This window comes from Crinia signifera, chromosome 2, assembly GCF_055691185.1.
Source record: "Crinia signifera chromosome 2, ASM5569118v1, whole genome shotgun sequence".
NCBI lineage: Eukaryota > Metazoa > Chordata > Amphibia > Anura > Myobatrachidae > Crinia > Crinia signifera.
In genome coordinates, this window is record NC_139218.1 from 264,640,103 (window position 1) to 264,667,996 (window position 27,894).

General features: G+C 44.4%; 1 protein-coding gene across 4 annotated transcripts in view; it reads right to left on the bottom strand.

The window, feature by feature from the left end:
- Positions 1–27,894, bottom strand: part of LOC146057371 (ATP-binding cassette sub-family C member 5-like) — a 136,434-nt gene that overhangs the window by 23,725 nt on the left and 84,815 nt on the right. For 2 of the 4 annotated variants that reach the window (XM_083168519.1, XM_083168520.1), the window contains 6 exons: positions 26,512–26,658; positions 20,350–20,479; positions 9,970–10,123; positions 8,184–8,312; positions 5,108–5,294; positions 1,769–1,858 (listed from right to left, as the gene is read on the bottom strand). In XM_083168519.1, the coding sequence (XP_083024645.1) occupies positions 1,769–1,858; positions 5,108–5,294; positions 8,184–8,312; positions 9,970–10,123; positions 20,350–20,479; positions 26,512–26,658 (837 nt within the window). Of the gene's footprint in view, positions 1–536; positions 975–1,768; positions 1,859–5,107; positions 5,295–8,183; positions 8,313–9,969; positions 10,124–20,349; positions 20,480–26,511; positions 26,659–27,894 lie in introns of those variants that run through there. The other 2 variants (XM_083168521.1, XM_083168522.1) reach the window with 2 other exon arrangements.

Below are 27,894 nucleotides of genomic sequence, written 5' to 3' on the forward strand. Positions count from 1 at the left end.
ATAATATCCTAGACCTAGGGTGACCAACTCATCCCTTTAATCCGGGACACATATTAACTACACAGGTTCTGTGGCTGGCTTTCACCTGGTTTTAAACTGCCACACCTCAAGACTCCATTTCACCTGGTTTTAAACTTCCACAGAACCTGTGTAATTAATATGTGTCCCGGATTAAAGGGATGAGTTGGTTACCCTACCTAGACCCTTCTGGTAGGAACAGGCACCATCACTGCATGCTGAATCTGGCTGCATGTGTCTCTGAGAAAGGAGCAGGATTTTCAACTTGGGGCTAGAAACCTGCTGTGAATCGACATACAAAGCCAGGGGAGGGAGCTACAGGCTGGAACAGCCTCGCTTATAAGCTGGTCTTCCTCCAACTGGTTCTAATGAGCCCTGTGCAAAATGAGTGATTACACCCAGCCTGTGCTCAATGCCCTGGTAGTCTAGTGGGGTCTGTGTCCAAGGCAGGCGATGCAGGCCGTCTCCCAAACCTGTGGAGAAACAGCGATTTAAATGTTCTGACAGAGAGCTCTTACCTGCCCCTTGATACTGGCCACGCTGTCCTTTGGGTTCAATCATCTGTTGTACTAGCGCGCTGTGACGTTCCCCAGCTGAAAGACCCACAACATGAAGTTGCAGCCAGTGTGGTGGTCCAGCCGTCAGCAGGGGTATTGGAGCTGCAGCACTGTAATCACTAGGACTAAAAGCACTGCATGCTTATCAGTGTAAAAAAGAAACACTTAAAAAAAAAATAACATGGTGCACCAGCTTCCTGCTGGCACCAACAAAAAAACTGATGAGCTGAGCATGGAGACGGGGTTATATGGGAGAGGAGCAGTGCATCCTGGGTGTCCTAAGAACTTAGCTGATTTGTGCCCAGTCCTCTGGATCCACCTACAACCCCCTGATGTTATCCCTGTGGACCATGAATCCCAAAGAAGCAAAAGTACAAGGTGATCAGAGATTTTTTTTTTTTTAGATGAAAGGTGGTTTGTTCAAGTAATATGAGTTATATCAGGCAATAAAAGTAATATGAGTAACTATATTTCGTTATATTTACTACTGATACTACTATTTATTACATTATTTACTATTTTTACAATATATATTTGATAGATTTACTATGCTGTTTTAATTGAGGTTGCTGGTATGCGTGTATAGTGTGAAATTAAGATTCTTTGTGTGTTTGAATGTCTGTTGTGCTAATTGATCAGTCCAATCAGGAACACACTGCACTAATATATATGCCTGACCTGTGCTGTTTCAGAATTTCATTGAGTATTCATCCCCTTCCCAAAACCCTCTCTATAGTGGCTAAACCTAAAAGCCCCCATCCACTAGTCAGTCAGATTTGGCATGTTTTCGTCAGACTCAGATGGATCTGACAGACCAATCTGACGAAAAAAGGCCAAATCTGAGCTCCCTCAGATCAGATGTGCGGCTGAGTCTCAGATCCATCTGGCGAAAAAATCCTTGGTGCTGCACCATGGGTTTAACATAGAATTGACCCCGGAACCCGCCACCTGTTGCCCGGACCCCGCTGCCCCCTCACACCAGAAAATGCAGGGACTAGGTGGATGTGAAAGGGACCAACCCAGGAATGTCCCTGCATGATCCAGGGACCATATTCCAAGGTAAGTCCCTGCATTTTCTGGTGTGAAAGGGGTAATGAGTGGTGAGAGGCAGAGGTGTGTGTCTGTGTGGCGTCTAGGTCTGGTTTGGGTTAATGCACTAATTTAAAATTCTATATGAAACAGGATTTCCTTACCTCAATATAGTAATTTATTCTTTCAACTGAAGTGAATCTCGCTTCTGTTTCTGTGGCCAAGCGCACAGTATACTGAAAGAGACCTGTGAGCTAAAGAGCAGAGCATATGATCACAACATAAGCTGGATTCTGACATTATGTATAATAGATCAATCTCTTAATGGTACTTAAATAGCTCCTCAATATGGACCCAATTCCTGTTTGTACGCAAATGCAAATTTTCATACACCTGAAAAGTTATTGGCAAACTGAACATACACCAGGATCACACTGTGTGCGCGTCACGTTACCTTTGCCTTACTGCTCGCAGTGGGATTTTTAAAACCCAGTGATTGTCAGGAAGTGACTGGGTGGGAGGTAACGGGGAGTAGTGGCAAAAAAAATGTCACAGACCTTTTCGTAGTGTGCATTTGCCTTCAGCCATGATCTTGTACATACAGAAACATGGTGCCAGCCTGGCTAGTGCTGTGCAAAGTTTCTGAGACCATAGACTCACTTGATGAGTTGATTTTCACCATTATAAGTGTATTATTGGGTCATGTGTACTCAGTTGCTGAGAATTTTGCAATGTTTCTAGTGGGGGGGCTTCAATCTGTGTGGCAGCTTCGCTTGCGATTAGAAAGTCAGTAGCATGAAAAATCGGAACTGCGTAAGCATGTGGGTACAAACTTTAGTCAGGCTCAATATAGGCTAACTTTAATTAGTGAAACAAAGTAATGTTCTGACATTTGTATAATGAGTTATTTACAGATGTTTCCACATACACCTATCCTCAGATCGCACCAAATCGCACCAAAGGAGTTAGTTGCACCAAAATTCTAATACTATTTAAAAGTAAAGTACTGTAAGGGAAAAATACACAATCTAGTATAACATGGCAAAATACAGGTCATATATGAGTGAGCCGTGCCATGCCTTGTGATGCTTAACCGCATACCTATTATTTTGCATTCCAAGTACAATAGGGCCCTTATTCTGGTCCACTCATAAGGACAAATTCCTTCTGAAATGGACAAAACCATGTGCACTGCAGGTGGGGCAGATGTAACTTGCAGAGAGAATTAGATTTGGGTGGGGATTTAATTCAACAAGAGATCTATATTGCAGTGTAAAAATAAAGAAGTCAGTATTTTCCATGCAAAATAACTCACCCAAATCTAAATCTCTCTGCACATGTTACATCTGCCCCCCCTGCAGTGCACATGGTTTTGTCCATTTGAGAAGGAATTTACCTTTGCGAGTGAACAAGAATAAGGGCCTATATACCTAATTCAGAGATGTATGCTAATTCACTAGTAGCTGCAAAGTCCAGTGGTGTAACCATGATGCTGCAGATCCCGTGGTGGCTTGTGGGAGCCAGCGCCTGCGGTCTCTGTGATTAGCACTGCTGCAGGGACATCTGACAGCTGGAAGGATCTCTCTCTGCCTTTCGGCTGTTAGTATGAGACTGTCGCTACAGGGGCTCTGTGAGGGGGCAGGGCTTAACGGAATCCAACCAGGGGTGGACTTAGCGGGTTCCGAGAGGGGAGGGGTTGGCTGTATGGTGAATGCAGCAGCTGTCATGCAGCTCACTTCCCCCTCCTCCCTGCCCTCCCACCCCCACAGTCCACTCACTGCACTCAGTTCTGAGGAGAGAAGCACCGCCCCAACAGATAACAAGGAGCTGATAACAAAAATGCTGATGCTGCCTTAAAAAGACTAGGGCTTTCAATGCCAAGAACAGGGGTGCATGCAACCCTTAAGCTGCTGCCCACAGTAAGAATATGGAGAAGCCTCCATATCCTTTTTTGTCTCTGTGTGTTTGTGTATACAGTATATACTGTGGGTCCCTGTATGGGAAGCAAGCAGGCAGCTGACATCAGCTGCCCGCCCCCCGCTCTCGCGTCATGGGTGAATTTCCATGGGAGCGCCCAGTGTTTTCATGGGAATGCCCATAAAAGCTGGGTGTTCCCATGGGCGCGACCACGGGCTACTGCACCATGCCCCCCACCCGCACTGCTGTGTGTGAGCAGCCGGTAATAATCAATTCGCCATGGCTGCTCACACAATGCAGCTGCACATTGTTTTAGTGCATGTGCAATGGCTAAACATCGCTCCCCTGTGCGAACATGCAGGGGAGAGATCAAATTAGAATAACCACCATAGTGTAAGGGGCATTACGGTGTGTGGCATATAGTGTAAGGGGCATTATGGTGGGGGGGGGGGTGTGTGAAGAATATAGTATAAGGGGCATCACAGGTGGTGTAATGGTTAGCATTACTGCCTCACATCGTTGAAGTCATGGGTTCGATTCCCACCATGGCCCTAACTGTGCGGAGTTTGTATATTCTCCCCGTGTTTGCGTGGGTGTATTCCGGGTACTCCGGTTTCCTACCACAATCCAAAAATATGCTGGTAGGTTAATTGGCTTCCAACAAAATTAACCCTAGAGTGTGTGTGTGAACATATGGTAGGGAATATAGATTGTAAGCTCCACTGGGGCAGGGACTGATGTGAATGTTCAAATATTCTCTGTAAAGTGCTGAAATGGAAAAAACCATGTGCACTGCAGGTGGACATGGTTATGTACTATATTAGAAACTGTTAATAAAAAAATAATTATGGTGTATGTAGCATATAGTGTAAGGGACATTGTGGTGTGTGTAACATAAGTGGCATTAAGGTGTGCGGTGTAATGTGTAAGGGGTGTTATGTGGAGGGTTGTGCCAGAAACTGTTTTGGCTGGGGGGAGAAAAATGTATAGTTACACCAGTGGCAGTCATACACAACGTATGTAGCTGCTAGGAAATGTATTCCAAATCTGAGCGACTGTGTATTAATATGTAGGGGTGGTCGAAGATCCCTCCATAACAGACTCCCTGAGTAACCCTATGATCATGCAGAATGGGTGCGGCAATTGAGACACTTGCGCCATGTTTTCTGTTTATGGGATCGCAGATGTAGGCGGATACATGCTCCAAAAAACAGCTGCATATTTTTCCATAATTTCCTGTTACCTCCTCTAATTGGACAACATTGTTAAAGTTCCTTGGCACATGCAGTGCTACCATTCCACATAATCGGATGATAGTCGCCCTATTCCATGAAGATTGGCATAGCATACATCTTTGAGTCATACATCAGGCCCTATATGCGTATGAACACACAAAATATAGGAAAAAGTATTCAGGAAGGGAATCACAACCCAAGAAGTGCCAGGTGTCTCTCGCCATAGGGCACAACAAAAATACATGTATTAGGACACATCTGTATGTTCTACTGCTTTGTTAATTTACACTGTATCTTTGTTAACTTATAGGGAAGAACAAGAACATTATTTTCAATGATGTAGTGTTGTACCTGTACTGCATAAGACATGGCCAGGCCTGCATAGGCTGGAGCTATGCTTCCATGCATTAACACCACACACACGGAGGTCAAAGTTATAACAGCGAGGCTGATCAGATCTAGACGCACAGCCAGCCATCGTGTTGCACAACTGAATAGGAAACACGGTACTTGGTTGGTATCCAAAAGTTTCTGATATCTAGAAAGATACAAAACTACATTTTACTAAAATTAAATAGAAACATAAAATATGATGTTATTGAATCTACATATATTAAACTCATGGGACTAAGGAGAATTCAAGAAAAAAAATCTTTTGTTAGGTGGTAATACAGATTATGTATCATAGCATCTCACAGCAATAGAAACCCAATCACAACACAACTACTTGTGTAGTACCAGGGCGCCCAATTAACATACGTACGTTAGCGTAAGGAAATCGCATTGCACGTCCCATTTTAGTGCCATGCGATGCATGCTCAGTAGTTAATATGGTATGGACGTTTGGCGGTTAGCATAGCTGTGCTTTCTTAATAAGCGTAGGCTGTGCAAATAGCATAGTCAGTCAGAACTTGCGGAAGTGTTCCCGGTCCCTGTCAGATTCAGTCTGAGGTAATTAACTGAGAGCGATGGCTGCAACAGGGAGAGCTGATAACGCGACTGAGGTTACAGTGATGGCAGGTGAACCAGTCACCATGTTCACCTTGCCAAATACAGAGGAGGAGGCTGTAATCTTTTTCCAGCGCCACCAGTTTCTGCCGGTCATGCAGAATTGTGTCAGCGGGCACCCGATGCGGCTATCCCTGAAGGAAAGCATGTGGTGCTGCCACATTAAAGCCTGCCGGAAAAAGGTGAGCCACAGAGCGGCGCACTGGTTCCTAGGGTGCCGGTTACCCTTCCCTCACCCTTGTCCGCTTTATCTACTCATGGGCGGAGGAAATGACAAGTGTGGCGTATTGTGAGCGAGCGCTGCACATGTCGAATAAAACCATTGTGCGGTACAACGGCTTGATGCGGGAGGCATGCACAATGGACTTGATTTCCCAGCCCCATAGGCAAATTGGGGGTCCCGGCATGGTGGTGGAAGTTGATGAAAGTCTCTTCATCAAGCGAAAAAATCATGTGGGAAGGGTGCTGCCGCAGCAGTGGATTTTTGGCGGAATCTGCAGGGAGACTGGTGCCTGCTTTGTCACTGCAGATAAGAGGAGAGATGCCAGTACGTTGATGGCCGCCATAAACGATTTAGTTGCTCCTGGATCGATGATATATTCTGATTGTTGGAGGGCCTACAACACGGAGCAACTTCATCAAGCAGGCTATGAGCTTTGTGGACCCAGATTCCGGGGTTCACACGCAGAGTATAGAGCGACTGTGGCGGGGGATGTAAATGGAGAAACAAGCGCCAAAGAGGAACCTCCCACAAACATTTGGAATCGTACTTGGAAGAGTTCATGTGGAGGAAAACTCTGGGCGCTTCTAATCCCTTTAGTCGCATTCTACATGCTTTGACACTGCTTCCCAAGGCAAATTAAATGCCTTCATAGACTCTATTAGTCTTCTTTTTTTTCTTCATTCGTTATCTTTATTATTGTTGTTGTTTCACTTGATTTTTGTACAAAATGTAATTAATATGTTATCTTTATGATTAATTATTCAGTAAATTTAAAGTTCATCATTAACACATGTCCTCATTACTGTGTCAGAAGTATGGTATGGCAGGTGTGAATGTGTTCCTAAAACCCCCCACTATCCACGCCACCCCGAAGAGTGGTGAGCGGTTGCGGCGGAACGCATCCTCCCAACCTTTTCATACCCCCACTATCCACGTCAGCGTGGAGTTGATTTTATATAGTGTGGCAAGCCCGAAGCATGGCGAGCGGACGCAGTATACATGTAAAGTAATCCGCGTCCCCTCGCTTTGGGTTCGGTGGCACATTATATACAATCTACTCCACGCCGATGTGGATAGTGGGAGTATGAAAAGGTCGGGAGGATGCGTTCCGCCACCCCTCACGGGGCTCGCTGCCCGCGCCACGCTTCGTGGTGGCGTGGAAAGGGGGGTGGTGCCTGAAAATCACATTGGATAGTGGGGAGTGCCTAAAAATCACATTGCATGTCATTGCAGTGTAGATCAGTTAATGGCATCGCACCCTATAAAATGGCATGCGATCGCATGCCATTTTGCGTGAGGTGCAATGGCATGCGATGCGATAAGCCCGGGGTGAGAGAGCAGTGAATAAATTACTTAGGAAGATCACATCGCACAACACTTACGCAGAATAGCCCACTAAGCAAATTGCTTAGTGGGCACCCTGGTACTGCACAAGTACCCAACAATCTAATTTCAGGCGAAGTTCTGTGAAACAACATCCGATGAGCTTGTGATTATTCAGCAAGGAGAACACAAGGAGGCGTGTGGGAGAAAGACACTATTACATGCTAATATATTTATCAGATGTCTAGTATGCTTATATAATAGTCACATTCAATGATATTCACAGACACATTTAACAATATTTATAGTTGTTTTGGACTGATGGATGTTCATTACATATGTAGTGTATCACAAAGGGTGATATTCTATTACCCACGACTTATCAGGGCTATTCTTCACCTGCCATCCCCAAAAGCAGCGGAAATGGGGTTGTGGCTTCCAAAACACACAGGTTTCACTGAAACTGTGTGTTTTGGCCGAAGCGGATCTTTTTATTGGTTGATCCAATAGGACAGCCTGATAAAACAAAATAGCAAAACATCAGGAAAAATTAATAGTTGTTCGCTTCCGATATTTTAGCAGGGGTAAAAGAATTATGTTAAGGTTTAGCTTGCTACCAGACAGTTCTATCAGTCTATTAGCAATTTTTTATTAGACAGTAAGCAAACGAGCTACAATTACATTTACTTGTTTGCCTCGATTAGCACAACACACTGTGTATAATCAATGCCGCATGTGAATGCATTGCAGTAAGCAATTATATGCCAGATGAGGGAGGACACTCCTGTATGCTATCATGCAGTAGTAGAGTAGGTAGTTCATGGTATACCAAACTGCTTAATATAATTTATTAACAGAAAAAATATAACTTACTTAAGCAGGAAATCATTTCCCTTATTGTAGGCTTGAATGGTTGTTATACCTTGCAATGTTGATGTAACATGAGATATAAATGGTGACTGACTTATATTATCCATGCGTTTCAATTCCCGGATTAGTGCCCTGTGATTAAGACATAACATTACTGATATGCAATGGTAACATTCATACATAAAGTCAGGCTAATAAACTAATAAGCTAGCAATATAAAAGGAGTACAGACGATGAGCAAATTGGTTTGTGGCAATAAATCCCACCTACCGTAGATACTTACTATGGCAAATTATTAGCTATGCTAACCATATATAAATCCTGATTGGCTTTATCTATGTAAGAAATGTACCCACATAATTGCCAGCATTCTAAAGGGGCCTAAACTAGATTGCTTAGAAAATGCTCTTACATCGCTCCGTGTGTAGGGGCCATAGTGATGCATGGCCCCGTGTGTCGCGATCGCCCAGCTGCTGGATAAATCTATAATCACCAGTGTCAAGGCGGCCCTGGCCAATCGCTCTGCGGCACATTGCTATACAGCGCTGTGTGCTGAGCGTTATAAACGATCTAGCATAGCTCAGAACGCTCATCAGCACATCTCCCTGTGTGTGGGCCCCATAATACATCACAGTAATATTTTAAACTATCCAAATAGGATTAGTTTGGTTTTAAAAATAAAAAATGGGTACTTGTTTCCTAGCACGACGCCAGCGATAAAAATTGTATCCATCGGGTCCTAAAAAATCGCGTCCATCGCATGCCACCAAATCGCATGCGATGCGATCAACGCAATTTTTACATTGGAACCAATGTAAAATGGTCCCTGAGACCCGATTTTACATTGGCCCCAATGTTAAATGCCCCCCAGACCCCAATTTTCATTGTATCCCCACCCTGATGGGTCAAATGCCACCCCATTGTTAACGCGACCCCACGATTAACGCCAACCCGAAGCGTGGTGAGTGGGGTGGAGGGGCGGCGTTACGCATCCTCTGACCTTTTCATACCCCCACTATCCACGTCGGCGTGGAGTTGATTTCATATAGTCTGGCGAGCGCAGCGAGCCACCGAGCCCGAAGCATGGCGAGCCCCGCTAGGGGACACGCATTACTTCACAGGTATTACACATCCCCTCGCCACGCTTCAGACTCGGTGGCTCGCTGCGCTCGCCACACTATATAGAATCAACTCCACACCGACGTGGATAGTGGGGGTATGAAAAGGTCGGAGGACGTGTACCGTTCATCGTGGGGTGGCGTTAACAATGGGGGGGCATTTTACATACAAAATTACCCATCAGGGTGGGTATACAATCAAAAATCGGATCCATTGGGCCATTTAACATTGTACCCTATGTAAAATCGGGTCCATCCCATCGGTCGCATTGTATGCCATTATAATGGCATACAATGGACCCGATTTTACATGGGAATTTAACATTGAATTCAATGCATTCAATGTTAAATCGCGTCGGTCGCATCGTGTACCTTGAGTTAAGGCATGCGATGGATGCAATTTTTTAATTGTCGGGGAAAAGGCTAAATATAGCCCAAAAATCGCGTTGGTCAGCCATATGTATAACTCTACCATTAGTAGAAGCTTGGAGGATCCATCTTTTACCCTGCAAAAACTCTAGTGTACAAAGTTGAACAAAAATATAAAATGTGTTATTAGTTACATGAAATTAGGTTTATCCCATTTTATCACTCAGTTCATCTTTTAATCATGATTGGACCACCTGCATAGATAGAATACTCAAGCTTGTGACTCATGACTCAGACCTTACCTTGAAACCCGGTTTACTATATAGAAGAGCGCACTCAGGGGTACCACAGACAAGAGGAACCAAGGAAATACTGAGGTAATGATACCAAGGCTGAAGAGGACAATGTTAATATTTTGTATAAGTTGCTCCATTTGATTTGGAAGGCGTACATCAACTGAAATAGAGAACAACACATCAGAAAAAAACAACATTGAGAGCTGCTGGTTTTTATTCATGCAAATATTATCTCCATCTATTCAAAATAAGAAATGTAACCTCCAGAGCAGGAGAACATTGAATTGTTGTTTTGAGTGGGCCACTCAGAAAAGTTAGGGAGAGTTTGCGGCCTGGACAATCTAGTTATGACAAATAATGTATTCATTTTGTACCCCACTCTTTATACAGCTCAACTTACATTGTGCCCCCCCACCAACTTTATACAGATATATAGATCCACCCTTTTTCACTTGCAGGCTTGTCTTTCTTCTTAAAGCTTTTTATTCTCAATCTTAACTTCGCCTGCCAGCGTGTCTTATCTCTTCACTTCAGGGATGACACGTTGGGGGAAATTTACTAAGACTTTAATACGAATGCATACGGTTTTAGCCGTATGCAAATTTGTATTCTGGAGGAAAATGTATTAATCAGTCGTATTTGACTGATTCGTATTTTCCGATGGTGTATCCATTCATATATTTTCCGATACAAATTTTATTTTAAATACAAATTCGTATTTTTAAATACCAATTTGTATTTTAAAATACAAATTCCTATTGGCAGATCAGTCAGATCCGTGCAGGCTTCAGTGTGTAAAAAAAAGAAGAAAATAAATAAATAAAACGGTGTGGGGTCCCCCCCCCCCATGGCTATAACCAGCACGAGGTTTAAAGAGCCAGACCTGTTTTTAAAAAATCAGGGAAAATTTTGCGTAGGGCTCCTCTGATTTTTTTAAAACCAGCCCCAGGGCCGGGTCTGGTTCCCAAAATACGGGGACAAAACTAATAGGGGTCCCCTGTATTTTAAGAACCAGACCCAGGCACAACCAGCCAGCAGGGTAATGTCACAGCTGGGGGACACTTATTATATAAGGTACCGTGGCCAAAACATTAACCCTACCGACCAGTCAGCCTGGGCAGTGGTCCTGGGGGAGTGTGGAACCCCCCAATGAAGGGGTCTCCCCCTCCAGAACTTACCTGCCCAGGCTGAAGCCTGGTGCTGTTCCCAGTACCCCTGGGCTGTGGGTACTGGGCTGATAAATGGTGTAAAAATTAGAAAAACCATTGGGTTTTGCTGTGGTCATTGTAAAAATAAAGCTTTTCATCATTGGTGTGCTACATGCAAACCCATATTTAACCTGCATTGTTTTGTTAGGTACAAAGTAATTTGCTTGTTTCTTTGCTTCCAAAACAGAAACAGCCCAACAGATTCATGCTAGCACAGTGTTACAGGACCATAGTGAGACAAAAATATCAGATCTGCCACACAATACAAGTTAACATACACATACTGTACATTCCCAAATCAAGAACATAATTTCTAAAACCTAAAGATGTCACAGAAAGTTCCATCATTCTTTGGGAGGCTTGTAATTGTGTATACATATTGGTGCCACTACCAACCCAGTGCATGCAGCGATTGTGGTCCGAGACACTGAAGAGCAGAGACAAATGTCTGGCTAAACACAGAGCAACCCATTTTGAGCTTAGAGCTTATATTCCTAGGCATACCCAGGACCGCCATTAGCAAGAGTACGTGGGGTGGGGATAACTGATATAAATTGGGCCCGGCTTGTTTGAAGGATCCAGCAAGGGCCTGGTTCTGTCACTGCCCCCACTTGCCTGTCTGCAGCAGCCTCTCTACCTGGCCCAGCACCTGCTGCTGTGTGATTTGCTGCAGTGTGGCAAACCGTCTACTCTGCCAGTGCACAAAAGGATCATACACATGGATAAATATTTTTTTTTTTATAAGGAGGTGTGGTCATTCCTCCCACTATTAGGCCACCTCATGGAACAGAACCCGAGGCGGCACAAATCCTTACAGCACTAGTGTCTGGGCTGTCAGGGTGGCTAATTGATGCTAATGCTTTTGGACATAATCTGCTTCTCATTAACAGCTAGAATTATTGGTGCTGCAGATGACCATAGACAATGGAAGCACATTTAACCATTTTCCTGAGAAAGGTATGTTGAAGCAGGTGCCTGACCGGCCACCTTAAACTCCACCCACACAACTATAATACCCCTTTTACACCAAAATCCCTGGTCAGACCCTGGTCTTTCAACACGGGAGTTTCCAGGTTTGGACTTAGCTTCATACCCCCACAGCACTGTGAACCAGGTCGGACCCAGGTCTGCATAGTTTACACTGAACCTGGGTCAGCCCTGCTTTTCCCTATGGATGACATTGAAAATGGTCAATTTTAGGACTGATAAACTGCCAGCCAACCTTCCCTCAATGATTTAAAATAAAAGTTAGCATTGAAAAATGTTGGTTTGTTTATTTTGTAAAATATTTTTTCAAAAAGTTAGATTCAGTGCTCAAGGACACATAAAAGTGCAGCATCTCCCATGTACTCCCCCCCCCGCCCCCCCTCCCCAAAAAAAGAACATAAATGATACAGTACTGCATCCAATTATGATTTCTCTTTCCTCCACACTAGGTGACACTGGAGAGTTACAGTGGGGAATAGAAGTACGACCACAGGCAGCATGGGCACTTTAGAATAATTAATATTGACTAACTCCTCCCCTTCTACTTCCTCTTACTCTTAGTTTGTGCCCTGCGGGAGCTTGGTACATGTTGCGCTCACTCTTGGGCTTTTTTAATATAGAGACCTCCAATCAACAGGAGGACACGCTATTGGCGGGTCCGGTCACAGGTGCATGCAGCTTGCCTCCGGTTACCCAGCTGCTAGGACCACTGTCCTAGAGGTCCAGTCTCTGCTGCACGCAGCGCACCTCTTGGATCACTACAGGCTTTGACACATCCAACAGCATGGCAGGGGTAAGTATACCCTGCCCCCCCCTGCTAGGGGGTCCAGGTTTTAACAACATTGGCAAAAACTGCACTTTTAAAGAAGTGCGCCTTTACTGGGGGGGGGGGGGAGCTTAGCGCAGCCGCGAGTGATGGCTGCCTGTCACAGTACTTCCACCTTCTTCCTCCTAATGAGGCTGCGGAGTACATGAGGTGGCGACCATTATCTATACCCAGTGGTGCAGATTCCTTCTCCCAGGGCGCACTTGGTGCTGTGACTGCTCATCCAGACCTGTAAGTGTTACAGTCGGGGATAGAGCTAACAGGAGCGCATAGGACTGTGTCCAAAAAGGCTCAGCCAGAGTATATATATATCTTTAGCTACTGCTGTTCTGGCTTGTGACATACTTTGTCTCTTCCACCGGTTTTGCCTCCTTCACAGGACATACCAGTGTGGGCCTCTCAGTTATCCACTGTTATGTCTAAGATGGTCACTGAACTGTCAGCTTCCAGACAGGACAGAGAGGCTACCAGAGGTCAGCAAGCTGATTTAACCTCTGCAGTGGAAGGTTTGTCTAGAGTTTTAACTCCAGAGACCCCTGCACCCCCTCCTCCTGTGCTGGCTCCTGCAAAGAGAATTTTTCCTCAGGTTGCCCATTTAGATGACACTGATGAGGACATGCCAGATTTGGAGGAGGGTGAATTTGATTAAACTGAATCCCAAGTACTTCTGGAGCAGCCAGAGGTAGTTTCCCCAGGGTTTAGAGGATTCGTTTAACTCTAAATGTTACAGAGGTGGATCAGCCTGCTGGGCGGCCTTCTGTTTTTGCAAAAAAGCAAAATAAATCAGTGGTATTTCCATCCTCAGAGGAATTGGATGACCATTTAAAGGCATGGTTATACCCTGACAAGAAGTTTCAGGTCTCTCAAAGGTTTTTTTCCACATACCCATTTCCTGCTGATAGCAGAAAAAAGCAGTCTCCTCCTTCTGTTGACCCCTCGGTATCCAGACTGTCAAAAAGACGGTCCTGCCTATTCTTGGGGCCTCTGTCCTTAAGTATGTTTCAGACAGGTGCTTGGAAAGCACTCTTAAAAATATATATCCCTCTGCAGGTCTCCTCCAACATCCCGCGCAGGTGGGGTGTTGGGTCAATAGGGCCATGGAGGTCTGGGCGTGTCAAGTTTCTGCAACGCTAGGCAATGACCCTGCCTCAGGTGAACTGTTGCTGTTAACAGAACACATAAGGGAGGCGGCTGGGTATTTGGTTGACGCTTCCTCAGATGCTTGCCTTTTGGCTGCTTGCATATCTGCTCTCTCTGTTTCAGCTCGCAGAACCCTCTGGTTACACCAAGGGAATGTGGATGCTGAGTCAAAACGGGTAGTAGAAGCCTTACCCTTTGCAGGTGACATCCTGTTCGGTCCAGAACTTGACAAAATGATATCACAGGCTACTGGAGAAAAATCGGAGTTTCTCCCTACCACAGCTCCCCCGCCACACAGGAGCTTCCCAAGCGCAGTGGGAAGCCAGTCCTTTCGGTCCTTTCGCTTAACGCCAAAATTTAGTGGCAGAGGTCAAGGAGGATCTTCCAGCTCTCTGAGTTTCCGATGCAGAGGTAGAGGCACAGCTTCTACCACCCTCCTCGATGCAAAGGCTGCTTCCAAGCCTTCCACATGACTCATTCAGTCCCATCCAAGGGGATGTCAGGATAGGAGGCCGCCTGTTACTCTTTCAACAGGTTTGGTCCCTCTCCTGTTGAGACTCTTGGGAAAATCTGATTGTGGATGGATACAAAATAGATTTTCTTCTAGTTCCCCCATTAAGGTTCTTTCCCACAGGTTTACAAATTTCTGTAGAAAATAGCACAGCGTCGCAATTGGCCATCAACAGACTCCAAGACATGGGTGTAGTAATACCAGTCCCAGAGTCGGAGAGGATGAAGGGATTCTACTCGAGTCTCTTCCTGGTTCCCAAGCCAGATGGCTCAGTCAGGCCAATCCTAAACCTCAAACACCTCAATCCATATCTGAGGTTCACCCGCTTCAAAATAGAATCACTGCAATCAGTGATTGTGGGTCTGGAACCATGAGAGTTTTTGGTATCCATCGATATCAAAGACGCCTACCTGCACATTTCAATTTGGACCCCCCATCAGGCCTATTTGAGGTTCGCGATAAGGCACTGCCATCTTCAATTTTGGGCCCTACCTTTCGGTCTTTCCTTGGCGCCCCGCGTCTTTACAAAAGTCATGGCAGTCAAGATAGAGATTCTGAGACAGCAGTGGGTTACCTTTATACCCTACCTGGACGATCTCTTACTAAAGGCTGCATCCAGAGAGGTTCTCCTACGCAACATTTATCTAAATCAGTAGGCATTAGTGTCAAATGGCTGGATGCTCAATCTCCAGAAGTCTCAACTCACTCCCTCTTAGCGGTTGTTATTGATGGGAATGATGCTCAACACTGTACTGGGTCAGGTATTCCTACCTCCAGACAAGATACAATCTCTACAGGAGTCTGTTCGGCTGGTGCTGCAACACCGAAAGGTATCAGTTCTGCTGTGCACAAAACTGCTAGGAAAGAGGGTGTCCACATTTGAAGCGGTGCAATACGGCCATTTTCGATCCCGGCCGTTTCAGCTGTGCCTGCTGCGACAGTGGTCAGGTTCTCATCTTTTTCTTCACCAGCGAGTATCTCTCTCCCCAAAGGCTTGAGCATCCCTGGTGTGGGGGCTCAACTCCAAGAATCTGCAGGAAAGCAGGAGATTTGCCATACACGACTGGACCTTACTAACCACGGATGCCAGCCTACGGGGCTGGGGGGGGCAGTGACTCTGGGTCTCCACTTTCAGGGACTCTAGACACCGGAGGAATCACAGCTGTCAATAAACGTGCTGGAGCTCAGAGCAGTCTACTATGCTCTGCTGCAGGCGGAGGTGGTTCTCACATACAGGAACATCAGAGTTCAGTCGGACAATTCCACGGCTGTGGCATATATCAACAAGCAGGGGGGCACTTGCAGCCGTGCGGTCATGAAGGAGGTCAGTTGAATTCTCCTTTTGGGGGCAAGTACATGCAGGAGCCCTGTCCGCCATTTTCATACCGGGCGTGGAAAATTGGGAGGCCGACTACCTCAGCCGACAGGGTGTCCATCATGGGGAGTGGTGTCTTCATCCTCAAATATTTCAGACATTGATACATCGGTGGGGATGCCCTCAAATAGACATGATGGCATCTTGGCACAACCATCAATTACCTCTGTACTGCGCTCGGAGGAAAGACCCGCAATCGGTGTCAGTGGATGCGCTCACGGGAACCCTGGAATTACCAGCTCCTATATCTCTTCCCTCCGTTTCCACTCATACCTGGGATTCTGCAAAGAATCCGCAGGGAACAGGTGACAGTCCTCTTAATAGCTCCAGACTGGCCTCGTCGGTCCTGTTACGCAGTTCTCACAGATCTGCTAATAGACAAGCCTTGGCCTCTACCGCTCATAGAGGATCTACTATCATAGGGTCCATTCGTTTGTCTGAACTTAGAGCAGCTACATTTGATGGCTTGTCTTCTGCTCTTCCTACAAAGTGGCCTTTCTTCAGGACTACGGCTGGGATCCTTAAAAGTTCAAATATCGGCTCTTTCAATTTTTTTCCAAAAGAAGCTGGCTCTTCTTCCTCAGGTGCAGACCTTTATTCAGGGAGTTCTAAGAATTCAACCTCCCTTCCAGCCTCCCACTGCTCCGTGGGATCTGGATTTAGTTTTGGCATTCCTCCAATCGTCCTTATTTGAACCATTGGAGGAGGTAGAATTGGAGCACCTGGAAGACAGTTCTCCTTCTTGCATTGGCCTCTGCTAGGAGGGTATCGCAACACGGTGCCATATCCTGTCGACTATCGTTCCTGGTGTTTCATGAAGATAGAGCGGAGCTCCGCACTAGTAGGGCCTTTCTCTCGAAAGTGGTGAAGGTGTTTCAGATCAATCTGCCGATTGTGGTCCCTGCCTTTAGGGAGGATTCCAAATTCTTGGATGTCGTCAGGGCCTTACGCATTTATGTGTCCAGGACTGAATCCATCCGCAAGTCAGATGCTCTCTTTGTCCTTTATGGTTCTACCCATCCAGGCTGGCACGCTACCAAACAGACCTTGGCCAGATGGATTCGCCTGACAATCTGTCAGGCTTACTTGGCTGATTGCAGAGCGCTGCCATCTTCCATTTCAGCACATTCAACACGTTCGGTTGGTACTTCCTGGGCGGCTACTTGGGGTGTCCATCCAACAATTTTGTTGTGCAGCCACTTGGTCTGGTCATAAGACTTTCATGAGGTTCTATCGCTTTGATACCTTTGCGACCCCTGCTTCACAGTTTGGTCGCTCAGTGCTAAGGGGCTCTCAGCGCCTTCCTGTCCATGGTGGGAGCTCTGGGACGTCCCCACTGTAACTCTCCAGTGTCGCCTAGTGGAGGAAAGCGAAAAGGGGATTTTGTACTTACCCTTAAATCTTTTTCTCAGACTCCATAGGTGACACTGGACGCCCTCCCGGTGCTGTTCAACCCTTTTATTAAATGTTACCTTCAGTTATGAGGATATCGGTTAGGGTTTCAGTCGGTAGGTACTGACCCGTTCACTTTAAGTGTATGTTTGAATGTTCTATATGTTCTCTCATGTTTCTTTCAAAACTGTTTTTCAGTCTATATTTAAAGTATGTGTGACTTATGTTTAACCTCCTCTACGGAAGTGTGTTTTGTTCTTCCAGCTCCCTCCAGGCACAATTACTACAAGACTGCCTGGGAGAGGAAGTAGAAGGGTAGGAGTTAGTCACTATTAATTATTCTAAAGTGCCCATGCTCCCTGTGGTCGTACTTCTTTTCCCCACTGTCACCTATTGAGTCTGAGAAAAGGATTTAATGGTAAGTCCAAAATCCCCTTTTCTGTGTGCACTGCCCGTATCCTTCCTGGCTGCTGTCTTCACTTCTGGTATCCTTTCAGCACTACCCCGATGTCCCAACCTGGATTGGGACCATTTACACCACCCACGACGTAGGTCCAACCAGTGTTCAACCTTGGTCAGGACCTGGCTTCGCAGTGTTACTGGACGTGGGTTGGCCCCTTTTACACCAACGCTGACCTGGGTCCAACCTGGGTTTTTGCCTTGGTGTAAAAGGGGTATCTCCATCTCTCCCTGCTAACTGCCTTTTAGCCAGTTGTCTTGTGCAGTGCACAGCCAAGGATTAAGGTGGCATTGTAAGTATATTTATCCCCACTCTGTTTCACCTTGCAGTGTATTTTTCTCGGTTTCCCGTCTGTCTTAGGGCCTAATTGCACGACAGCAAATTAGCAGACCGGTCGATTGTCAATAGACTGCGCATGCATATGGCCTGTAGTATGCATATGCGAGATTATTCTGTGATAAAAGCCTTCTACTTTTTTATTCACTGCCCGTTTGCAAGTTGATTGACAGGAAGCTAGCGTTTAAGGGTGGTCACTGGCCGTTTTCTGGGAGTGTCAGGGAAAACGCAGGCATGCCCAAACTTTTCAGGGAGGGTGTGTGACGCCAACTCCAGCCCCAATTGGCCTACTTCTACTGCAGACGCTGATTAAGTCCTGGGCAAGGCACAGACTGCACCCACTGGAAAAATCATGGTGAACTGCGCAATTTGCAGGCTTGCATAGGGCGGTATTTCACTCTTGTGGGGCGGCATATACCCGCCAGAGTATACCCACAGGGCTCTGCAGAGTAGCCGCTGTGCGATCAGGTCTGAATTAGGCCCTTAGTCTCTCTAGTTGTGTATGTGTACCACTGTCCCCTCTCCCAGGTGTAACTCTACTCCCTCCACATTTGAGCCTCTGTCTGATTCCACATGTGAGTCTCTGTCCAGCTGCCATGTGTCTGCACCTTGTGCTCAAGTTATGGGCCCCATACATCAGCAATCACAATTTATGGATTTCCAGATACAGGGATTTTTTGGCCAGATAAAAGGATTTTACAATCTATCTGACTTTGCCCACACATTACAGATTTATTTCAGTGATCGGCAGATTTTTCCATCTAAAGATTGCATCTTCATATCTGGAAATTGCCCAATCGATTGCTGTTCATAATGTAAATAGATGAAGAAGACGAATTGGGAATGCCCACACATATAAAAAAGATCTGCAGATAATACCAGATTATTAAACATGTTTAAAAACCTGATTAAGCAATCGATTGGCGATTTTGATTGGGATTGCCAAAAGGGGGAGCCCACACATCTAAAATTAATTGTGGCAATCATCTCCATATCTGAAAATTGTCACAATTAATTGCTGATGTATGGGGTCCATTAGCAGGGGCGGATTTAGGGATGAGGGTGCCCCTAGGCACAACAATAATGACCGCACCCCCCACCCCCCGTCTAATTGTATTATTTGTATTGATTACCTATAAACCATATACATATTTACTAAGTAGGACAGTTTACAGGGGCAGTATCTGCATGTTCTATCCATTTACACTCTATTTAAGATGGAATATAGTACAGTACAGTGGATATTTTGCAGTTATTGGTACATTTTGGGCTGACAGTACTATCACAGGCATCCAAGTGCCGCCCCCAAACATGTGCCGCCCCTAGGCACGTGCCTAATGGGAAATTCGGCTCTGCCCATTAGCCTTTGTAACACCTCCTGAAGTTTTCCTCTGCCCTCGCAATGTGTGAATTTGCCCCAGCTCCCACATGTGCCTCTATTCTGCTGATTGTATGTGCCTCTAACCCCACCAACACCATTACTAATACATCCCTGTAACTTTCATTCTCTCTCTTATTTTATACCATCTTTTCTTTCTTATTCTTCTCCGAACTACTCCCACCATTTACTTTCCTCCTCTATCACACGAGCCATCTCCTAAAGACGAGGATGGCAGATAAACACTTTATTAAATCATTAGGGCTTTTTTCAAGTCAAAGGGAAATAAAACCACTATCACCATTGCTTGTAGACTGGAAAGCCTATTTATCATGGCAGTACTTGTTCCACCACAATATATGAAAATATATTTTCTGTTTTATTGTAGGGACCCCTGATAGCATGCGGGAGGATCTGAGCCCCTGCAGGAAATGTCTCACGCATCCGTACTGTGGGAGGCATGTCAGCACACATCTTCTTTAGGCACCAGGGTTCTACACTAGTGTGCCAATCAGGCATACGGGGGGGGGGGGGAGTGTAGGGTCGTGCGTGTGTGTTGCAGGTTTCATTTGTACTGGGCACCACAATATCTAATGGCAGCCCTGTGCATGCCAGCTCTTCTGGGAAGTTTGCTAGGTGCCAGCCTACATTGCAGCTTTTGAAACCCATAAAGTAAATTATTTACATGCACTTTGAGAAATCCAAGCAATTTAATCTGTTTATTGCTACATTTGTAAAATTGTTACGGTCAAGTTGATAGATCTTGTACTCACCTTCATCCACGTCTTTTGTGAATCTGTTTAGGATACGGCCAAGAGGAGTTGTATCAAAAAATTTCACTGGGCTACAAAGAACTTTTTGAAACAAAAGTTCATGTAGTTTTGTTGAGGATTTCAGTGTACTCTAGTAATTAAGAAAAGATATTGTGTTTTCTTGAGTCACAGTCGGAATAACTAAATTTTATGGGAAGCATCTACATTCATTCATTATGGGGTGACCCATTTCTTATTTTTTCTAATTTAAAAGCAAAGTGTCTACACATTTGATGCAGGCACTGGATTGAATCCATGAAAGACATTGGCAGTGGCAAATATTTCCCAATATTATAGACTATATGGACTAGAAGTACTAGAATAAAAAAAACACACAGTCTGGCACCATGCTGAACAGACAGCCTGCAAAGATAAAGCAGGTGATGGGACATTTACAAGAGGAAAACCAAATGAAATGCATGCGGTGTGATGATAGAATAATTTTTAAAATAAATTTTAAAAGGTGGCCTCAAAGGGCTATCATTTTGTTAATCCTGATTGGAAAGCATTGTGTCATGTTATTGTGTACATTTTAATCTCCATGTAGGCCATTGAACTGTAAATAAATGGATCTTTTTAAAAAGAAAGAATCACCAGGTTATTGACCAATACATTTGTAATGCAGCCTATTGGGTCAGCTACGTTGTGTACAGTTGTGCTTCCAATTGTTCACATGTTTGATGATATTCAGCCACTAGCACTGGCTTTGCCTATCAGTTTGATGATAAATCATTTGATTTGGTCCTGGACCATCAACCAGAGGCAACCCTGCAAGATCCTAATGGCAACCCAGGGTGCCTAGGCACACAGTTTGGGAACCACTGGTCTAATAGTTCTTGGATCAAATGTCATAGTTGCAGGGGCAAACGCAGGATTTTCAGAGGGGGGTTTCCAGAGGGGAGGAGCAAAGCCGGGTTAGTTAACGTATTCTAGATAGACCAAATGTATATAAATAATAATAAATATATATATATATAGTGGAGTGGGCTTATTATTCATAATTTTCTGAGGGGAGGACAGCTTGCTTGACTGCAGATATCTCCAGTTCCCGGAAATAGATTTCTTAGATTTTAATAAAATGAAAAACTAGAGAATCCCACCTACCAAATGGTATTGGGGACTAGGGGATCAGAGTTCAGGAGGCAGAGCAATCTGCCAACGAGTATATAAAACTACATACCAGGCGTGTGGAGCTGGAGCAGTAACCAGCAGCTGGAAGGCTGAAATCTCTGGATTTGGGCACAGCAGAGACAAGCTACTAGTGTCTTTCAAAGGGGGAGAGTCCCTGCTTTTGGAATATACCCTCAGAAAAACTCTAAGTCAGACAGAACCTGAAATATCTGACTGGGAAGAGCAATTAACAGGCTTGGATGGGGACCACTGCTTTGAAGTCAGATATCTCCGGTTCCCAAGGGCCGATTTTTAAAATTATTGTACCCATGGAAAGAGGGGGCCCTTAGACTCCTGGAGGGGTTTCTGGGTACTCAGAAACCCCCCTGCGTGCGCTACTGAGTTGGTACTTTTAACAGTAGATGGCAGGTGTTAAGCAAAACCTTTCTTGTGGATCTTTCCAACTTTTATTGTCTGCAAAAATAGGCGAAGAGGTCCCTATAAGGTTCTTTTTTACTTTGTTCCATATACCAAAGAAGTGTTTGACTAGATTTTGAACTGTAAAAAGCAAAACAGCCTGACAAAAAAGGAGTTCTGGAAAAAAACAGAGCAAAAACCCTATTGCATAAAGAATCGAGAAAAGACTTGGGACTTATGAAATATGTTATTATGTGCAAATTCTACTGACGGTAGTAGATTTATCGAAACCTAATACTTGTCAGAGGCATGAATTTTGATTACTTTTTCAGAATCTTGATTTACTCACTTAGTTTATCTATTACTTTGAGGATGTTGAGAAAAGACTTAGTCTAAAATCCAAACAATTGAAGACTATAATTCATTGGGGAATGCCAAAGCTTCCTTGACATATATATTTTCTAAATTAGGAGAAGTTGGTAATCCATAAAATGTGCTGCCTTAGGGAAGCAAATTTTAAGGAGACAAAACTGGGGGGTGATTTTGAGCGCTAGGGGCACGTGTGCTGTGTGATGTACAGAATGCTGCCCTCTGGTTTAGGGTTGCCGCCCTTACAAAAAGCTTTAGCGAAGAAAAGAGAGCCAGTAGGCGCCTTCTGTACACTAAAAAATGTTTTAATCAACAATCAACATACAAGTATCACAATTCACAAACACATAACATGTACCTATGCATGCATGCAAAAGAGATAAAAGCTAAAAAATAAAAAAATAAATAAAAATAAAAATAAAGTAAAAAGTCTGCATCAGATAATTACCGAGTCCTGATTGGATGGTGTGGATGCCAGTAATTATAATCCCAACAAGGGTCCAGAGCTGTGCAAGATGTTAGTGTCCAGAGATGTAATACTGAACAATTTGTAATCCAAGGTAAGTAGACCACTTGCTTAGCACTCTCTGTTGGATGCCCGATATTAGTTGGTGGCGTCCGTACTGTGGAATACAGCACTATCACCCGCTGGGTCGACACGTCAGTATTGTTGGTATTCAATGCTGGGTAGTTGTCACTCCAGCAGACCCGATGCTCGTGGATGCGAATAGACTGAATCCCCTGGTGTTACCTTCTCACTGTCATGAGCTTGCGCCCAGTATGCTGTGTCGGCGTTACCGCACTGGCCTCAGTGTACGCGGCCGGCAGTAGTAGAACACGCCGCAGTGTCTGAAGGTGCCTATCTCGGGGATCAGATCCTTGCTGGTAAACGTAGCCGGGGACCGGTGGTTAGAGGTCGGTCATGTGTCGCTGCTGTATCCCTTTGGGTGTCTGGCTGCAATGTCCACAATTGACTCCTCACGAAAACGCGTTTCGCTGCGCTCAGGCGGCTTTTTCAATTCAGGAATTTTTACTTTATTTTTATTTATTTTTTTATTTTTTTAGCTTTTATCTCTTTTGCATGCATGCATAGGTACATGTTATGTGTTTGTGAATTGTGATACTTGTATGTTGATTGTTGATTAAAACATTTTTTAGTGTACAGAAGGCGCCTACTGGCTCTCTTTTCTTCGCTAAAGCAAATTTTAAGGATGCATAAAATCCTTGACATGAATGGAATCTGTGACGAAGTGTATGGAAGGGTGGGTCCATGAATGGTCAGGAAATGACAAAGGAACTTTTGATACAGTTTTGTATTGTGAACAAAAAAGAGCAAGGAACCATGAACTCTCTCACTTCAGAGCACGTTAAAGGCCACCAGTAACACTTCTGAATAACTTCCAAGATCTGATTGTCATGAGATGCGGGAAGTGTGGGACCAGTTAAATAAATGGATGTAGCTTGCGATACAAATAATTTTCCTGGTATAGTGACAAACAAAGAATAGGAAGGGCAGGGGATGGGTTTGATTGTCCAAAATGTCTATTTATCTGACAAATGAATGGATCAAGATAAGGTATCGACTTTCCTGCTCTTAATTTCCAGCCTGTACTTGATAACTAGGTTGAATTGATTAAACAACAATAACCACTGGCTTGACATTGATTCAAACAGTGAGCTGATTGAAGGCTAGATAGATTTCTATGCGCAGTATACCCCGTAATAGATGACATTTCATGTGTGGCCATGAAAACTTGCTTCCAGTATAAAAAGGAAGATTCTGCCTCTTGATGCCAAACGCTGGAATTTAGAAAATTCCTAGTCAATGCCTTCAAGGGCACTTACCACTGTAGAGTGGTTTCTCATAAATTGATGATATTAGTTGCAGAACCCTAATAGTGTTGTGTAGTGTTTAAACCACTAGGTGTTGACCAATTGCTTATTGGAGACAAATTGTCTGGATCCAAACGAACTCCAGAATCAGATATGATTTACCGAAAGAAGGTCACTTAGGTTAAATGCCCGCACTGTATATTTAAAATGGCCACCCCAGGTGAAGAATGCGGTGTTCCATTCCTCGTCTGATTATAATTAGACTGTAAGAACCGCATTGATCAAATTTTGTGAAAATATCATTCCCCCCCCCAAATCAATAAGTTCTGAAGAAAAGGGCAGTGGATAGAGATCCTTAATTGTAATAATGTTTAAATCTCAATAATCAATTTGTTTTCACATGCTCTTGTGCAGAAATGTTCCCTGAAATGTTCAGTCATACTCCAGTTGAGAGGGTAAATATTCTGCAGCCTATTTACTAAGACAACGAAATGTTCCCTGAAATGTTCAGTCATACTCCAGGTGAGAGGGTAAATATTCTGCAGCCTATTTACTAAGACAACGAAGAATGACTGATATGGAGAAGGCTAGAGTGACTTTTGAATAGGTGGATTTATCGCATTTAGAAAAAATTACATCAAGTGCCAAATCTGGGAAGCTTCCGGGGGAAGTTCAGACAAGCCGGACTAGTGTATGGGGGCCTTAAGAAAGATTTGAGAAACCCTCTGCATGCCTTTGGAGTTCATTCAAAATGTGGGTGGTTAGATATATAAAGATCTGTTGACAGTGGCGTAACAATAGCACCGCAGCCCCCGCGGTCGCGGGGAGGCGCAGTGTAAGTTCGGGCGCCGGGGGGCTGCGGTGCTATTGTAATGCCCCCCCCCGCCCCTCCATGCCCCGCAGCTTTACCTGTCAGCGCTGCGGTGGTCCCCGCTCCCGTCCTGACTTCATTCTGAGCCTCAGCCTATGGAGACGGACCATCATAAAATGTCCGCCCCCATATAGCAAACAGTTCTCTGAAACTGTCTGCTGTATGGGGGCGGACATTTTGTGATGGTCCGTTCTTCATATCAGAATGAAGCCAGGACGGGAGCCGGGACCACCGCAGCGCTGACAGACATCCCAGCTTCCACCTGCACGATCACATCCCGGCTCCCACCCGCATCGCTGACAGCCGGACTCTGCTATGTAAGTATATGGGTGGCGGGGGGGGGTGGGCGGCACCAGAAACCCGGCGGGGGGGCGCAATATTTGATGTTACGCCACTGTCTGTTGAGACAACTAGTGCATTGGAACAAGCAGACAAAATAGTAAAAGTCAGGTAGGGCTCAATGTTGACTGCAGATACCACTTGACTCCCGATTGTCCAGATTGTTTATCCATAATGATAACCTGATGGAGCAGGTCCATTAATCACGGTTTTACAGCTGAATCCATTCTTTGGTCAGAGTGTTCTGTCAAGAAACTCAATGTTTTAGCCATGGTCAACTAAGTTTGGAGCTACCCAGAACATTCTGAAGCACGTTGTTTTTGCCAGGACCCCATACAAGGGAATTTGGACTAAGCGCCCGTAGTGACAGACTGGTAAATTTGGAAAAGAATAATAGCTAATTATGGCCCAGAACCATATATCTCAGGAGTTATGACAGGTAAGGGTCAAGTAGAATTTTTCAAACAAAACCAGAAGTCAAATAACGGAATCCACAGCAAAGACACCAAGGGAAAGGCAAAAAGCTTTGTCAATAACAGACCGTATGAGAAGACGAGAATCTGTAGTCAGTATGAAGGTACAGGAATGCTAGTGCACAGGGAGATGAGCCTGCTCTAGTGCCAAAGTAAGGTTCACATTAGGAAATTGATTTGAACTTGGCAGTCACCTGACTAGACTCATAATATACAGCCACATCATTTTCATTTGGTTTATTATAGATGTTGAAGCTACTGTACAGTACCTCAACTTTAATTAATTGGTTCTCCTGGTCTATGTTGATTTACAGAAATTCTATTTTCCATGGTGATTCCAAGGGCACCCCTTGTACGTACAAGGAGGAGTAACATCCTAGTGATGTATTATACCTGGCTCCCTACTAACTTGTGTGTTTCAGGTATGAAACAAGCACATTGATCATATTATCTCTTGGCCGAGTGTATATGAATGGAATTTTGTAATAGATTCTCCTGAGCTATAGCTTATACAGATATAGCTGAAATCTGGGTACAGAATTGGCTGCTGAAGTTTAAAAGTCATTAACAATGATGGATAAATTAACACATTTAAACAATAAAAGATGAACCTCTTTTTGTATTTATTTACAGCTTTAGTCAGGATAGATTAGGGCTGCATCATAATATTTAGTCAAATAACCCATTGTCTGTAACATAATGAATCCTTACCTTTACAAAGACATACCCTCGCATAAATCTCAGCAGAACAACAGCCACCATGGACATAGCATAAATATTTATATAGAAATGCAGGTCAGGGTTATCCTTCATATTTCCACTTGATACAGTGCCATTGATAGATGTAACAGATGTATTCTAGAAATAAAATAGAACAAACACAATAATATGTTTTATATTTTAAACAGTTACGTAACAGAAACACAGACATAGACACTACTGTTGCGAATCTCCCAATTTTACATACCTACCAAAATGCGGAAGCCTTGCACGTTTCGTTTTTTGTCCAGTTTGTTTTTTTAACCCGTGGATGCCTATAGGGACCGAAGAGGACACGATCTACACTGTGGGTGAGTATATTGATCTTTTATTTTTATAGGTCCCTAACGGATTCTACTGGAAAAGAAGACCAACCTATAGGGGACCCTATGTAGGTATGTATGTATGTATGTATGTGGCTGTGCATGTATGCAATTAAAATGTTAGTGTACGGTGTGTGTTTATTTTAGTATCGGTGTAGCATTCGGACTACAAGTCCCAGTGGGCCTTTAATGCCCAGCATGCACAGACTTTTGGTTCACCAAGTTCCTACATGCAGGTTAGGCTTGCTGGAACTTTTAGTTCCACAGCCAAACCCAATGCTATTTATTTATTTATTATTTTTACATTTCCAAAGCTATCAATCCAGTACACACCGGGGGTGCTGGGGATATCCCAGGGCAGGGTGTGGCCTCAAGGAGGGGTACCCCTTTATTGATCCCACTCCAACAGGAACCCCCCAACTAGAGCTGGCAAGTCAGGGGGTGATGCTTTGGCCAGGGGACCTTGTGTAAAAAGTGTCCCCAGTTTGCAGCCTTACGCTGCTAGCTGTTAAATATTGAATACTGAAAGAATATTGGGGACTACTATTCTTTTTGTCCCCCGTATTTCTGTAACCAGGACCGGCTCACGGAGCACACAGGCAGATCACAGCCCCTCCGAATTCTATAAGGCTTGCTGTGCAACGGTCCGCAGCAGTTATCTCCGGTGTCTGCTGTGGACCAATTTAATAAATGAAGAACCATATGTATTGTGGTAAACGTATGAAAATTATAGTATTGAGTGGTTTTTCCACATTTGTTTGATACATGCCCCTATTATAGTTTTTTTTTTTTCCAGTCACATGGTCTGTGGCAAATCACATGGCTACATATAAACAATAACCACTATGGGGTGCATTAAATTAGCTGAGGTAAATTATGTGACTGGCAGCTCATCTGAGGTAATTAAATAGAAGCTGAAAGCGACATTATCAGGGATTATGTTTCACCTGTCCAGAGGCAAGAGAAATAAAATCCTTGATAAGTGCCATTTTTTTTCATGAGTGCAAATTTC